At 43.2% G+C, this 16,016-nt stretch overlaps 1 protein-coding gene across 1 annotated transcript in view; it reads right to left on the bottom strand.

Annotated features, from left to right (window-relative positions):
* The window catches only part of LOC8034337 (SCY1-like protein 2), a 172,946-nt gene that overhangs the window by 45,502 nt on the left and 111,428 nt on the right, over positions 1-16,016 (bottom strand). Inside the window, exons 7-8 of the mRNA XM_042286955.1 lie at positions 12,233-12,448; positions 8,231-8,347 (exon numbers count right to left, since the gene is read on the bottom strand). Of these exons, the coding sequence (XP_042142889.1) occupies positions 8,231-8,347; positions 12,233-12,448 (333 nt within the window). The remainder of the gene's footprint in view (positions 1-8,230; positions 8,348-12,232; positions 12,449-16,016) is intronic.

The raw sequence follows: 16,016 nt of genomic DNA, 5'->3' as shown, positions 1-16,016 counted from the left end.
CATCTGAGCATTATAATTGCCGAGCCCAAGACATAAATAGCCTGAAAACTTAAAGTTTCAGGTAATTCCAAGAAAATCAAGTTACCAGTATTATACTTCGTTTTACCTTAAGTTCAGACGTATCCGATGTAACCAGCTGATGGGCCCAATCATACAGAATCAAAGCCGCACCACCGTAGTGTTCGTCAAGTTTTCATACGTGTTCTATTATCGCTGGACCAGTCATGTACTACAGGAAAGGATGAGTGGCATGCGCTCTTGAGGGTTATTGATTAGTAACATTATCTCGCAGCGTCGCATACGTTTGGACTTAAGCTGAAACAAGGTATATTCTTCGCTTCATCGCAAATCAAAGCGCAACTGACGTTAATATTATATTGTATATGTAAATCCTGTGCGCCTTTCTGAGGGCTGTACAGGAGTGGAACGTCAATTTCCATACATCTCATATCGTGCAAAATGTAAAGTTGGTATCGCCGGTTCGACGTCACTTGACGGAACGTCGCATTGGTGAATTGAGTTGGTGAACCAAGCCCCTATATCTGTGCCAAGTTCATAAACGGCTGAAGTAATCACGCGCAGTGAGCACGCCGTGACCTTGCACTTTTTTTAGTCAGTCCATCTTTATCTGTGCCTTCTAACTTTTGAGAGCGCTCTGACTTAAGCTTAAGTGTACACTGGAGGATTGCAGTTGTGAGCTCCCTGAATCACCCACTTAGTGAGTTCAGCAATCGTACGGCATCCCACACGTCGAGTGCGTGATATGACCCCCTAGTAATGCCGAATCAGTGGGCACTGAAATAGTAATACCTAATCTTGACTTTTGTCTCTGTACTTAGGAAGCGCAAGGATTGGATGATCCCGAGCACACCTACACTCCCAGAAATAGGATGTGTAGTACTTGCACCTCTTGTCCAATATAAAGTACCCCAAGAAGTACAATTCGACGTTTCGTCAAGTGACGTCGCACCGACGATACCAACTTTCACGATCTGCTTGGTAGTCGAGTGATACAACTTATTAAGATAGCTAATGAACCTATTACATAAAAACTCTCAAGGTTACGTTCGCCCTGCTGCAAAGCCTCAGTGTGCGTTTTTCTCTCTCTAGTGTTTGATACCTATACAGTAGCTCTTAAGTAAGTTATATCACAGAGATACCAAGCCGCTCGCAAAAGTTTGTATAGCTAGTTCGACGTTAGCACACTGAACGTCGAAATGTAGTTTGGGGTGGTATAGAAGAGAGAAGGGGTGTAAGTAGTACACCCCTCATTTCTGGGAGTGCCTTATCGCTCCGCACCCATTAAAATGGGACGATGAACCAATAACAACGCCAAGGAACCAATCACAAAGCAAGGAGCGTGAACGCTATAAGCCAAGCCCTGCACTTCTGAAGCTGCCAGCGACTCTATAGGTTAAAATTGTTATGGGATCGCCGAATTGGCCTCGCTTCCGATCCCAAACCCTTTGTTTCAAATGAGGCCGCCACGAAGACAAGCGGGTGCACACACTGATACACACAGACAGACAAAAGGGAGATGAAGTGCACGCTTTGAAGAGTATGATTGGTTCAATCAGACTTATGGACGGACTCGCACACGCACACGCACATGAAACCTCTAACAGTGATACAATCTCCGATTCCCGATTCCCGGACCGGTGTAAATTACGGATCTCGGACATAACGGCAGTTCATGTCGACTTTGCGCGTAGGCAGCTGCGCCTCTAGTGTAAGCACCGAGTTAGGATTGTGTCGTTCGGAAAGCTTGTCCGCTCGGCCCATGATTGTCCCCGGAACGCGGAAAACCGGCCGCCCGGAATAATGCAGCCTGAACGTCCTGCCATAAATCACTCTTGTCGTACGGCTAACTCATTAGAGGAGTCGAATGTTCCCGGGGTTCTTTGCTGACCCTTTTAATCCACGCGTACCATGCACGCCGCATGGGAGATTGGGATGTTGGTGCGTGCATTTCGATTGCGGCTCTTGACAGATTGTTTGAGAGCGGTCAGTATAGTACTTTTTTTTTTTTTAATTATGGACAAGAGGTGTTTTTGGTTCTGACTTTGGTCTCTGAAAGCTCAGGGAATGCAGGGACTGGTCCTCAGCATCTTATTATTGGTCCTTGGCCGATGAGATGGTAGCATAATTCGCAGAACAAGAAACGGGAACATATAAAGTCAAAACCCGTGTTTCTTAAACTGTTACTGACTATTCATAGGGGCAAAATTTTAGAGGCAACGTCCTTGATTTATTATAACAGCGATATCTGCACTACAAGTTGCCAAGAAGGTTTATTGAAAGCATTTGGCTAGCTAAGCAAGCTAGACTTGGCTTGTCGAAAGAGAATGTGGATTACGGCTTTTTTTTCGTATTATTTTACTATATTGCGCGATACAAACGCTTTGACATTAATATATTTTTACACGTACTTAATTTATTTGTATATTTCGAGTTATGAATATTTGTATACTGCAAACGACCCAAGTTTTGCGAAGACCTAATTTTGGAGTACATCAGAACCTGTAAAATATTTCCCGACAGATTGGTTCACTGATGGTAATAAATACATAACTGACCATTTCCAATGGTAATAAATGCACAACGTAGATTTCACAATCTCAATATTTTGTACCCGTCGTATAGCCTCGTATAGCCGAAACTCGAACTTCGCGAAAACACAAAAAAGATCGAGTATAGGTTATAATGTGGCAAGAAATCGTCATTTGACAGCAAAAGATATGAGCTGAAAAAAAAAATAACGAAACATGTAATCTTTTAATAAAAACCTGGAGGCACACGCCATCGACAACGCTTTCGTTGTCAAATATAATTGCATGCATGCGCGTTTCTCGCCATGAAAACGTGCCACACGAGAGTTCACCCAACGCCGCGCCAGAACCAAAAAGAGCAATGCTATATATAGACCAACTCAGCTCACTGACGTCACACCACTACGGTGGCGCTGCTGTCGGTACTATGCATGCGCAGGCGCTTCACTCCTCCCGATTTTGGTTTCTGCGTACGTTTAACGCCCGCGCCTGGTGTGGGCAAAGCGGGCTTGTTTGGAAACACTGTGTTGGTGTGCACTTCGTTTCAGCAAAGGTCGAGCCACAGCCGATGCTACGAGCTAATGGTATGCCGATGAAGCAGCGTCAAAAGTGGAAAACACTGGGCCTTCTTTGTTTATAATTTGTTCAGCGATGATGCAACACGTACGAAAACACGACGAACGCCATGATAATGCGATTTTCATACAATCTGGTTGGTTTCCATCAGCTCGTAGCGTCGACTGCTTCTAGATTTAAAGGGGTGATGAAACGATATCGGTTTGGAATGATCGTGATTTTACAGTGCCGTACTGGTTCTAGTTTGGCTCCAGTATATTCGCACAGACAGCCGCTGATTTGGAAGCTTGTTTTTCGCGGTGAAATTGCGAGGACGAAAGGGAACTGCTTCTTTCAGTCTTGCCTTCGTAAAACTTGATGACGTAATTGTGGGATCGAAACCACCCGCCTGACGACAGTCGAGCGCGGCTCATGCGTTCGACACGGGAACTGCGTGAACACTGGACTTCGGCTCGTAACAGACAGTGCCTCGGCGACCACTGCGGTGATGAGAATGGCCGAACTCTAACAATGCCTGGAGCTGAGCACGCGTTCTCTACTTCGTCAACCCAGAGCGTGAGTGTGATTAACGATGGCGGCACAGGATAGGAACCAGGCCACGTGGTTGTTTTTTTTCTGGCTACGAGTTAAGGGGATCAATGATGCTCATATTTCTCGAACTATTTTGACGAGAGCCATTGCCTTAAAATAAAAAGTGAGGCAAGTCTATTAAGTTATTAACGTTAGAGAGGGAGGGATTCTAAGTAAATTGAGCGAGAGTAAAAAAAAGTTTCAAGACTACTTTAAAGGAGCCCTGCAACGATATTCTCTTGGAATGTGTTTCACTTTATACGAGCGTACTGACACTAGTGGGGCCCAATTATACTCGTACAAAACTTCACTGACCAAGAAACTTTTTTGTTGTGGTGTAACTTTAAGGACAAAAGCGAGCGTTTTTTTTTTCTTTCACAAATATTTATGACGTAGCTGGGGGATCGCAGTACACCCAGTGACGATATTTGAATGGGGCTCATAGACTGGACCCGAGCATTGCGTGAGCACTCAATTCGGGCTCGTGGTAATCAATGGCTTGAGAAGCATTCAGGTTGTGGGCCGTGTCCAATCTCTTTAATGATGACAATAGTCAACCATAACAATGTTTGCAACTCGGCGCGTGTCCTGTGCTTCGTCAACCCCAGCGCGTGGCTATGGTCAACATTTGCGGCATATAATTGGCGATTGAAAAGGTTTACTCCGACTTAACATAACAAATTAATAACAAAAGGTACAGACGTTTCGCCACCTATGCAGGTGGCATCTTCAGTATACACTGACACAAATGAGGTGAGGTCGACCAGTCTACTTATCACACACGTGATAAGTAGACTGGTCGACCTCACCTCATTTGTGTCAGTGTATACTGAAGATGCCACCTGCATAGGTGGCGAAACGTCTGTACCTTTTGTTATTAATTTGTTATGTTAAGTCGGAGTAAACCTTTTCAATCATGAATTCACCCGGCTTTTGGAACATTTTTGCATATAATTGGCTCCAGATCACATGGCCACTTGTCTGGCTGCAAGTTTTGCGGGTAAACGCTTCTCGTTTTCCTCTATTTGTTTTTGCGACTTCTATGTATAGCTTGCATTTGACGTCATTCATGGCCATGTTAGTATTTTATGCACCGCTAGCTTTCGGTTCGCCGTGTTAGTTGTACACCACCGAAGTTGTAGTTTAAAGAAACCGGTAGGTAGAAATTACAATCAGTACGCAACCGTCGCGACACTTGCAAGCTATGTATTGCGTGTGGCAAAAACTTAACGCGTGTTTCATAGGTCATTAATGCCAGGTGTTCGTTCTAAGCATTATTGCAGCAGAGCAAAAACACCGTTGCTTCACCCCTTTAAGGTGAAACCAAGTATATAAGTTGTAATCGGCATCTGACCGTCGCATTTTTAAATAAATATTTCAACCCCCTTCTTTTCCCGCTTCAGAATGGTGACTGATTCATCAAAAACATTTGTTAAAAAAAGCAAGAAAGGGTTGGTTGTGCCTTGGGAAAAAAAGCTGCTCAATAAATCGTGCGTGTTCAAAAAACCATTAAGAGGCAAGGTCATAAAACCGAAAAGAACCCCTTCGAATTTAAAAGCAAAAATGTATAAAGGTTAACGCGCATTTGGTTGGCAGATTATTGAACGAAACTGGTACAACCTAAAGCACAAAGGCTGCAAAGCGAAAATGGAAAGGCACCAAACTGCGCCGATTTCAGTACCTGCTTTTATGTGGCACTGTTCCACTCAACTTTTGAAACCTTTCTTACGAATGGTGTCTAGATCCGAACCTGTCGACATTCCGAGTTGCGTAAACTAAATCTCCAGCTTTCTTCGTAAAAATTATGTCTAACGAAACGCCGACGAGACCAGAATCAATTGCAAAGCCCACCAGGCGTTCTGAAAGTGTCAAAGGTAACAGCTGCGACAAGCAACCTGGGTTGGTCAACCCGCGTTCAAAATAACAGCCAGTGCCGTAAACTCTCCTTTTTGATGAGAAAGAAAAATAAAAAGAAAAAAAAGATGCCGTATTTTTAGTACCGCCAAAGAGTTTCGCCAGATGGGACTTGTAGTAAACTGTATTTTTCATGTAGCATATGAAGTGAACAGGGAATAAATGTCAGCGTCCTCCATTATACTACATTGTTCGTGTCTGGGCATTTACACAGGAAATTTTTGTTATTTAATTATAATGCCTATTGACAGCCTTGTCATAAAAATATAGGGCACAGCGCTCAATCGTTTATACTAAACTTCCAATCTAAAGCTGGTTAGTTCTGCAAGGCTATACGTGATAGATGATTTTAATTCTAACATGTATTAAAAACGGCCAAGTCAAACAAATTCAAATAACGCATTTATTAAGTAAAAATGTTCATGCTTTCTTTCTATATGCCACATACTTCTAGAATATTTTTTTTTAACGGTGTTTAGTATTGATGCGTGCGTTACATAATCCAGCCTTCCACGCCAGGGGGCCAGCGGAAGGTTATATCGTGAGCCTTATCTCAAAAGGTCATATGCTTCAAGAATATTTGACAACTACCTTAAGAACCTGACCACGTATGTTTCAAGGCCAGGATGGGCCAGATCGGCCGAATTCATCCCATACTGTCGGAGACTAAATTTGATCGGGGGCTTACCCCATTACTTGTTGGGAAAATACTCAAACTACGTCGTCGGAGATCCCACCGTCCAAAAATCCGGCCAATCGTAAGTCGTCGCACGCCACCACAACACAAAATGCCTCGCTAAACAAAACAAGCACAAACACACGCACGCATGCACGCACGCACGGACGCGCACGCTCGCTCGCAGTCACGCACGCACGCACACACGTAAAAAATATCCTTAACTCAAAATCAAGGATAAACAAAATTTAAACTTATAAACCGTCCGTCCGGTTTCGATTACGTTGCAGAGCGATTCTCCACAGTCGCTTCACAGCACTCACTGGCTCCGCAATCGTTGCCTTTACGACACCATTTCGTGGAACACGTCCCACAAAAAAACAACAGGAAAAAAGATAAACAAACAAAAATCTGTCTTCCAGAACAAATGGACATCAAACTTCGATTGGAAGCTTACGACACGGCGCAGCGCACTTCAAGATCTACACACCACCTGTTCTCGTCCCTTCTCTCATTATTATTTTTCTCTCTCTTTCTCTTCTTTCCCCATTTTTCTCTCCCCCTCCTTCCCCAACTCCTTTTTTTTTTGCCTCCCGTACAACCAATGCTGAGAAATGGCGCGTCGTGGTGTGAATAATTCAGCGTCTGCACTGTTGCCGTCGAAGCCGCGCGGCGACGAAACTCTCGCCCTCTCCTATACTCCGTTTCCCTTTAGGGATGGACCGCGACGGACACCACGAGCCATCCCAGCCAATCAAGGCCTGTGAAACTTGTCACGTGACTACGCGTCCCCTATGCGTCGCCGCACCCCCCGCCCGATGGTCACGCGATACTCACGCGACATTCGACTGGCTTCGATGGCTCGTTGTATCGTCCTGGGCGGTCTATCATAATGCAAAACAAAGTGTACAGAGAACCGGCCGGAACTATGGTCGTCAAACGAACGCTCGGGGCGCCATGCTTTAATGATTTTAATATAACATGGCGTGCGGACGCCGATGTTCCCGTGAACACCCCCCCCCCCCCCCCCCCCGCTTTTCTCTTCTTTTCCTTCTTTTGCTAGAATACAATTTTTGTCCTTATGTATATACTCTGTGTGCAAAAAGAAAGCATCTAAAGGAACAATTGATACCCTACTTTCGTACGCGTTAATATTTGAAAACGTTTCGAGCGTTAGGGAAAGATTAGGAGGATACTGCAGGTCGCTGACTCTGCCTTATTTATTCTGTCCCTCTCTACTTCCCGAGCACCCGCTTTGCCTGTCCTTTGTTTACATAAGAACAGAAACGGCCTGGCCGGTAACTTTTTGATACTTTAGTTCGGGCCGGCTTTCTGTGGTGCGATTTGGCCCGTTATAAACGTTTCTTTCGCACCAGACGAAATGGCTGAAAAACTGAAACTGACACGAGAATCCTGATGAAACGCCTTGACCGACATGCGTTCACGTCTTGACGCGTGATCAATGAGATCGGAGAGAATGCGGTTTGCGGACATGTACACTGAATAAAACAATAAAGTGGTATGACCTTTCTGTACGGGCTGCCTGATTAACGGTAAAAAAAAGAGCAAGGTTAAACGGAATGCAGCTCGAACGACAAGAACTACGTGGATGTACCAAAATCGGCGGATTGAGAAGATAAGTAGCTTGTGAAACGGTAATTCTAATCTTAAACCGAACAATCTATACGTTCTTTGGTAAAACCGGCAGATAAATCTGTGTTCGGTATGTGAAGTAATAGGAAAATTAAAGGTAAATTACTTTTCATCACAAATAATCAACTATTGTAATTGACACGTTTTAACCAAGGGTTACTGTAATTTTAATCGATTCCGTTTTCCAGTAACAGATTTCTTAGGGTGTATAAAGTCACTTGAAAGGTACACGTCTCCAAAAGTAAGCACGAACAAAATTCAAGTTTTGACTAGCACAAGGACATCCGCGTACCATGGAGAAGTTCTGGGCGTTGGGCCTTCGCCTGGGGTCCACCTGTAGAAGCCCCTGCAGCGGTTCCTGAAGGTGGTGCGGCACTCGGTCCAGCATGTTGTGCAGGCTGCCCTCAAGCTGAAAGAAAATTGAAAAAAAGAAACAAAATACTTTTTCGAATATGCTGCAGCGCACTTATTCCAATACGAGAACAAAAGAGGGACATGAAATACAATGCCGACGACATAGTTTCTATGTCCCTCTTTAGTGTCTGTATTCTATACTTCACTTCACCTGAAGTCGGGACGCAACCGAAGCAAACGAGTTTAAGGGGCAATCAAACAGCGCAAACATCGCAAGTTACTGGGCCTTCCATGCACATAATTGTTATCACGATGAACCAAAACACTTGACGATCTCCCTATTGCTGCATTTTTGAGATAGTTTGATTGGTCACACCAGCTCATAGCGTAGCTGCCACCGGGAATTTCGAGAAATTACGTAGTCATCAAAATACTCAGCTGTCCAAATTGCACTTTATTGTATGGGGTTCATTTCAAGGCCGAAGGTTCACTTTTAAGTTGCTGAAAAAAATAAAGGCAGGTACAGACAAGACGACAGATCTTACTTTTAGCCTACAACAGTGTAGGAATTTTTTGTTGGCCTTGCAGGCTTTCCCATTTCCAAAGCCCCGGCAAATGAACGAAGAGAAGATTCTAAACATAAAAAATCTAGGAAACACAAAACATAAAGGATACTTCGATCACTATGGCAATAGATTCTCATAGCATGTACTGTAATCTAACAATCTTAAACACCCATTCGATGAGGCAGTTGCGTGTTGCTGCTCAGAATGCGCCTTGGTCAGAACCATTATTCACTCAAACGAGTAAATTAAGGAAGCTTTGTTTTATTATCTCTCTAAAAGTAAAGTGCCTCTGGCCAAAGTTTGCTTGAGGCTCCGCATGAACTGCTTTAACGAATGAGTGTATCGTATTAAGAAAAACAATACATCCGTATAAAATAAATACAATTGCTCAATAAAAAGAAATTAAATCAGACTGAACCGCTATTGATCTGAATCAACCATATCGGCAGAGCTTTTTTTTTATCATGAGGTGGGTTGCTGATATGTCAACACTAATTTCTGCGGTAAGAGAACTGGAGACATTGATTTCATTTGCGCGATAACCAACGTGCTTTCCTAACGCGGTAAGTTAATCGTGCTTTTTCCATCTGAGTACAAAAGAATATGCAATTATTCTTTGAAATTGATCTTGACTTTTTTTACCTAAAGAGTGTACAAAGAAGAACATATATTCGAATCTTAATAATATCCAGTTTTACTACATATAAAAACAATAAGAAAATGAGATAATTTCGTGGTAAGAGTACTTTTTGTTTAAAACATATTCGAAATGACGCTTTTGGATGTTCGTCTCCTTGATTCATCATGCCACAGAGTTATTTCCAATTTTATTGTAGTTGGGCCTCTATACTTCGTCTCCCCCTACGATGGACTAAAGGCAAAAGCTACGGACCGCCAGATCGAATCACGAGCCACTCAGAAATTGTGCGATATTTTGCTTCGATGCACGTGTCGGTGACCGCGTCTCGGATCACTGATAAGGGGACGGGTGGACAGTGGTTCAAATCGAGGAGCACTGAGTGACTCAACAGTATTACATCGCAAAGAAAGCCACGACTTATACAGGCTCTTTGCAGCGTCGAAGCTATAGAAATGATGGAGCGCTTTTGGATTCAAGCATTATTTGTCCACCCCTAATCAATGTTAAGTGTGTCATAGTATAGCGCGGAACGTGATTGGACCTGGCGGCCCGTGGCTTTGGTTTTTAGTCCATCTAGGATGAGACAAAGTATAATTACCCTGAGGGTTACTGCACACAATAGTATTTTTGTCTTATCTCTCGTCTTAAAAAGAAATCGATTGTTTTGCATTAAGGCTTAGTACAGTCCATGGAAGTCATAAACAGCAATTCCAAGATGTCTTTACCAACACGTAATACAAAAATATATGTTTATTTTTTTCGCCAACTGATTGCGATGATCATTCCTCCATCGAACGTTTACCGTGCCCGACAAGCTCGCAGTCGAAAATTCACGTAATGATGGATTCCTCTCTCCAATTTTTTTAACGGGAACAGAAACGAAATTTTAGGGTTCATTCAATAGCTTAGGTATATACCACGTCGCATCAGCTCCTGAGAAACATGAGTGTTTCATTTGTAAACGTGAGAAAAGTAATTTTAAAACGAACAAAACAATTACCCACTTGCACTTAATAATTGGGGGGTCCAAGCTTTATTGGGGGATCGGGACGTGTTGCTCCTCTTTCAGTGGCGCCACCCTCGGCAGTACACCGTACTCATATAGATACCATAGCCGTGATCGCAATGACGCAATCGCGCTACTTTGCGCGGCGCGCAATTGTTTCGGTACCACCGGGTCGTTTTTTTTTTATTCATCACTTTTGCGTGCAGGATACTGCGCAGTTGTGCCACAGAAGGCGGCGGCAAAAGCGTGCTGAACTGCGAGACGCCGAACCACGGGTTTTCCAACGATGAGAAATTCCGAAGCGTGTGGAGCCGTTTCGCGCGTCTGTCGTCTCTCGGGCGCCGGCAAAGCCGATCTCCTGTTCGGTGACCATTTTCACGATGAGAAATATAAAAGGCGACCGACGGTCTTAGGAGTCTGAGTCTACCTACTAAGAATATTCGGTTGCTACCAGGGGTTTTGCCGACTATATTTTTGCAAGAAGTGAGAAGCAGACGAGCTCAGCTAACCGCACCAAAAACGAAGCAAACTGGGAAGTGAGCAGGCTGTTAATAAAACACCTAATAGCGTATACCGCAAAGTTGCCCAGTCATTATTAAATGCAATCCTTTTCTTGGCGACCCTGACCGATTTCAGATTTTGTCGGGCGGACGGTCGGTCTATCGGATGGTTCGTACGGTTCTGGCGTGAATCGCCAGTCTCTTACCATGTGCTTCCGCACATGGTGAGTGACTACTCGTCCTCGCTGACATGTTCCGAGTCGTTTTAGTAGCCGAAATCCTCGTCCTCTCGAGCTCATAGATCATGGCGGAACGCCCCGCGGGCTACAGGTCGAAATAAATGACGTCTCGACGGTCGTCCGGCAGCTGTTGCAACTGTGCAGTCCTCCGCCACTCTGAAAAGATAGATTGTAACGCGCAAAAGCCACCGCGTGGCGCGCTCATAATCTCGCTAGCCTTTGGCTGTGCTTGAGGAGCCTGACGCTAGGATTGCGACGGAGTTCCCATGACGCATCGCACGCTTCGACGGCTGATTTTAAAGCGCTCGCTAAAATCGGACGTTTCAAACCAAAAATATAACCATCCGCTCAAAATACGAAAGTGCGATTGCCATTTACGAATGTCATGGGTCATATTTCACCCATTTCAGAAAGGTTTCCATATATTTTGATTTTCATGCACATACCCCTTTAATTTATGTTAAGCCAAGCTAAATACATTAAACTATTCAGTGCCGCTCAGAACAAACTAACAAAGCACAGCCTTATTGCAGTTTTCCCGAGGGATTGACCCATCATCCAAGTGGAAAGCAAAAATGAAACAAAAATTGTGTTGTTTGTATTTCAGACTTAGGAAAGTTAGACTACCTCAATGGGTGTCTGGTGCGATCGCTTTAGATCAGATATTTAGCCAGTGCACTATCACAGCCAGCCTCGGGCCTTTAATGTGCATCATATGACTGCACGTTGATATAATGTTGATCCAAATCGAAACGGTGAGGGATGGGGATTGAACAAAGGACCCTTGAGTTCTGCAGCACAATCTTGATCTTCACGTGATTTGAACTGTGCTGCATTAGCACACTCGGCAATTGATGCCCCCAAGAAAACAGACACTGACAGGACATTATTCAGTCCGCCCGACTTTGAAACAATGCCGCAACATGAACGCACGTACTGTAAGAAAAAAAAGAAAGACGATATAGCAGGCGAAGATCGAACATCCTCACCACTTCAAGCTGCTTGTTGTAGGTGGTGGTGGAGAGGTTTCCTTCGATGATGGAACGCCCGCCGTTGAAGAGCGAGCAGATGATGAGACCCAGGGAGAACATGTCTGAGAGCGGGGAACAGGAAGAAGCCGCCTGCACTTCTGGGGCCGTGTAGTCTAGGTCCGGCTGGCCCATCTTGGGCAGCTTGGACGTGAACGGCTGACAGCTCACGGGGCTCTGAAAGACAGCGGTCATCTTACCGTGGACACTAGTATTGTTGATCATCCCACCATTGCCGATCCTGCTAGTGCATATGGTACCATTAGTGACTGTATCGTTGCCCATAGTACCAATGTAGGTGCTGCTATTCCAAATGAAACAATTTCCGATGGTACTGTTGCCGACAATTCCATTGTTGATGGTACCACTGAGGATGATACCATTTCAAATTGTACCATTGCCGATGTTACCATGGCGGACGGCATTATTGTAAATGACACCATTGCTGGTGGTATTATTGCCATTGATACCGTCGCCGCGAATCAGGTAGACGAATGTATGTTGGTCAATTATACCTCTGGCAATAGTGCCGTTGACAGTGGGAGCATGGACGATCAGTTATTTCATATTGCACCATTGGTGACTTTAGTATAGGGGAAAATAAATTTGCTGACAGTATTCTTTCCGGCTGTTGTATTGTTAATCGTATTGTTGACAATCTAGCCTTCGCATTTCGTAGTATAGGCGATCGAAGCGCCTCCCAAGCAGATAGTGTATTGATGTTCGTAGCTTTTTAAATTGTACTTTTGGCGACCGTATTATTAGCGAACCTACCCTATGTAACCACGGATCTATGTGCGTTTCCATCACAAAATTAGATGCACAAGCATTGTTTAAAATATAGCCTGTGCATTCTTAAAATTGTATATCTCAGTTGTAACTAACAAACTAGACTTTTAGCGTGCCCGGTTCAAAAAATGTAACGCACAATTGCTGTTAGCTTACAATTACTATTTCTGACAAAACCAGAAATGCTCAAAAGTATGTTAACGATTACAGTTATACAATTTCCACTAATATGCTCACGCTGTCTGGTAGTTGATTAAAAGCTGAAAAATTTGTGTATCTAAACACGAGGTAATTCTTAAGAAGGACCCTTTGTCATAACAATAACAATATATATATATATATGTATTACTGCATAACCAGAACTTATCTGTATGGATCAATGCGTACAAACTGAGACGGACTATAGTTCCATTCTTTATCAATACAAAAAAAGAAATACAGATATAGCGGTGATCCTTCAGACGTGCCTTCATAACGAACGTTCTTAACAAACCATAGAGCATCACACAGTTAAAGTGACTGAGTATATTGCGCTTTAGAGTTTCTACTCGGTCTAAGCTCGACAAACCAAAATAGAAACGCCCAATTCTTGCCCCAGTTGCTGCAATCAGCGCCCCCTTCACCAGTCCGCAAAACAAGGGGAAAGTCACACGCACGTAGAACTAAGACTTCTATCAATTACAAGCTGTAAAACCGACGAATCTATGGTCACTTAGAGTTTAAGAAGCGCAGAGCGGGAGGCACGATATCTCGTATAACAAAAACTCCGCATGCTCACAACGGATTGCACAGTCGAGTAGGAACAAGTTGCAGCGCGCAGAGGGCGATTGTTTTGATTAATTAATTAATTAATTAATTATTATTTAAATAATTAGTCAATCAATCAATCACAAATAAGTTACAGGCCAATTCATTGCGTTCATATCAGACATAATTGATTTTGGAAGAATGCGCGAGACGTGATATTGCGCAGAAGACAGTTCCACGCATTCCCGCAATCCCATTCGTAGTTTAGAGTAAAAAGATGTCGGCTTGCAAAAGGCGAATATGGGAACGGTATCCCGGTGCTATTCAGAATATCGCATGATTTATATAATACAATAAAGGTGCGATAGCACAATTGTACATGATGAAAAATTGGGCTCAAAGGGACAGGACAAAGTAAGACACATAATAATAAATTCGTCGATATAGCTGTTTATACGGCATGCAGGAGTTTAGCCTCCCAGAATATGGCGACATTGTTACGAAGGTGGAGAATAAAAATCAAGATGATTTGAATCGCGACCTGGATCAGACCCGTTTTACTATGGCGATTTATATCGAAGGTTTTCTCCAAAATAACCCCGAAAATAGTTCTTAGTTTTTATTTTGTGTTTGTATAAAATGTAATTATCTCTGTGTGAATTTGTTGTGAACTGAAATCAAGCAATCATTAAGCAAGAAAAATTTATATAAGGTTGAGCAGGAGCAAAAAGCACTGTTCTTCTGAGCTAATTGGAGCATTTAGGATTTAGGCTTCGTTCTACCTTCCACTTTGATGGTCAGCTATGGAACGTCAATTTCACGCAAATCATAACACAAAAGAAAGATGTAACTAGAAAAGTAATGTATTATTGGAAGCAAGATAGAACGAGAAACAAAAAGTAAATTAAGCTTTATAGCTAAATAAAAATGAATCAAGTTGTTCTTATTGTAGTTGCTGGGGGTTTAATCCAACAGAAAGTTCTGAACTTCCTTTAAATTTAAGTCATTTTTTTTTTCCATATTGGTATCAGTGATCGGACAGGTTATTTAATCTATCTACCATATTTAAAAATTCATGCAGCGATAAAGTGAAATTTTTTAGCGACATGCATTCAAATCAAATTGGTCTGATTGGAATGCAATAAGTCTGCTTAATATAAAGATAAATCTGATTCATTTGAGTTACAAAATCACCTTTCCCCGCCCTGGGTGTTGCCCACTGTAGATAAAAAAAAGTTAGCGATTGCAGTACGATTGGTGACCTCGGGTTTTAACGTGTGTCACACAGTAGAGATACACGACCACACGCCGTCATCTAAATCCAAACGGGCATGACTGGGGATTGAAACAGACACGCGCGCTGACTCCCAACTGAAATATATTAAACAAAGAGAAGAAAGAGGAACTAAGCAGCGAAATATACTTCTGGTGCGAGTCGTCGCGTGTGTGTCTTGCGTTCGTTTCTTTTGTCCTGTCTTTTTGAGCGGTGTATTCATCGTGTAAAACGATCATCAACAAACCCAACTTACCACCTTGCTGCACTAACATACGGTTAATTGTAACTAGTACCTACTACGCAGCTCCCTTTGGTACCCAGCGGAGGGGTAAGGGTGTAAAAGGAGTGTTAGTACACCGCTTTTCCCCACACCCCTTCCCCTTTTGTGCAATGCAATGCCATTGGTTGCGGGTGCTATGACGTCAAACCTTATGCTGATGCCCTACGTTGCTAACGCTCTCTCTCGTGGCCTAGTTGCAATGCTCACATCATGAACACTCGCGAGCAAGTTTTGTGCAGGTGTTCTCATATAAAGCTCTCGCTTTAAAAGGTTCTCACGACCCGAGGTGTGCACTTCTCGAGCGAAAGACGACAAAATCCCACCATGTTAGGGAAAGCACTTCGAATCCTACGCTCAACAGCAAAGCGAGCCGCCGTAGATAAAATATAAAGCATAGAGAGAAAAAGATATATCTAAAAGCGTTCTGAAGGAAGGTTAAGAAAACATAACGCAAAACACAAAAAAACAAACAAAAAAACGTAAGCGCGATTTCATGTTCCGAATGATTGGTGCTTATTGTTTTATTTTTGAACGTTGCTTCGACCCAGAATTTGTTTCTCTTTTATTAGGCTAATAGAACCCGTGACATTGGGACTCAGTGTCACGTTCTTTTTTTAGTTGCTGGTGGAAAGGAATATTTAAGAAATAAGAAA

This window comes from Ixodes scapularis, unplaced genomic scaffold (genome assembly GCF_016920785.2).
Source record: "Ixodes scapularis isolate PalLabHiFi unplaced genomic scaffold, ASM1692078v2 PGA_scaffold8__174_contigs__length_109621045, whole genome shotgun sequence".
Taxonomy (NCBI): domain Eukaryota; kingdom Metazoa; phylum Arthropoda; class Arachnida; order Ixodida; family Ixodidae; genus Ixodes; species Ixodes scapularis.
Note: the sequence above shows the minus strand (reverse complement) of the source record. Positions and strands in the feature narration are given on the sequence as shown.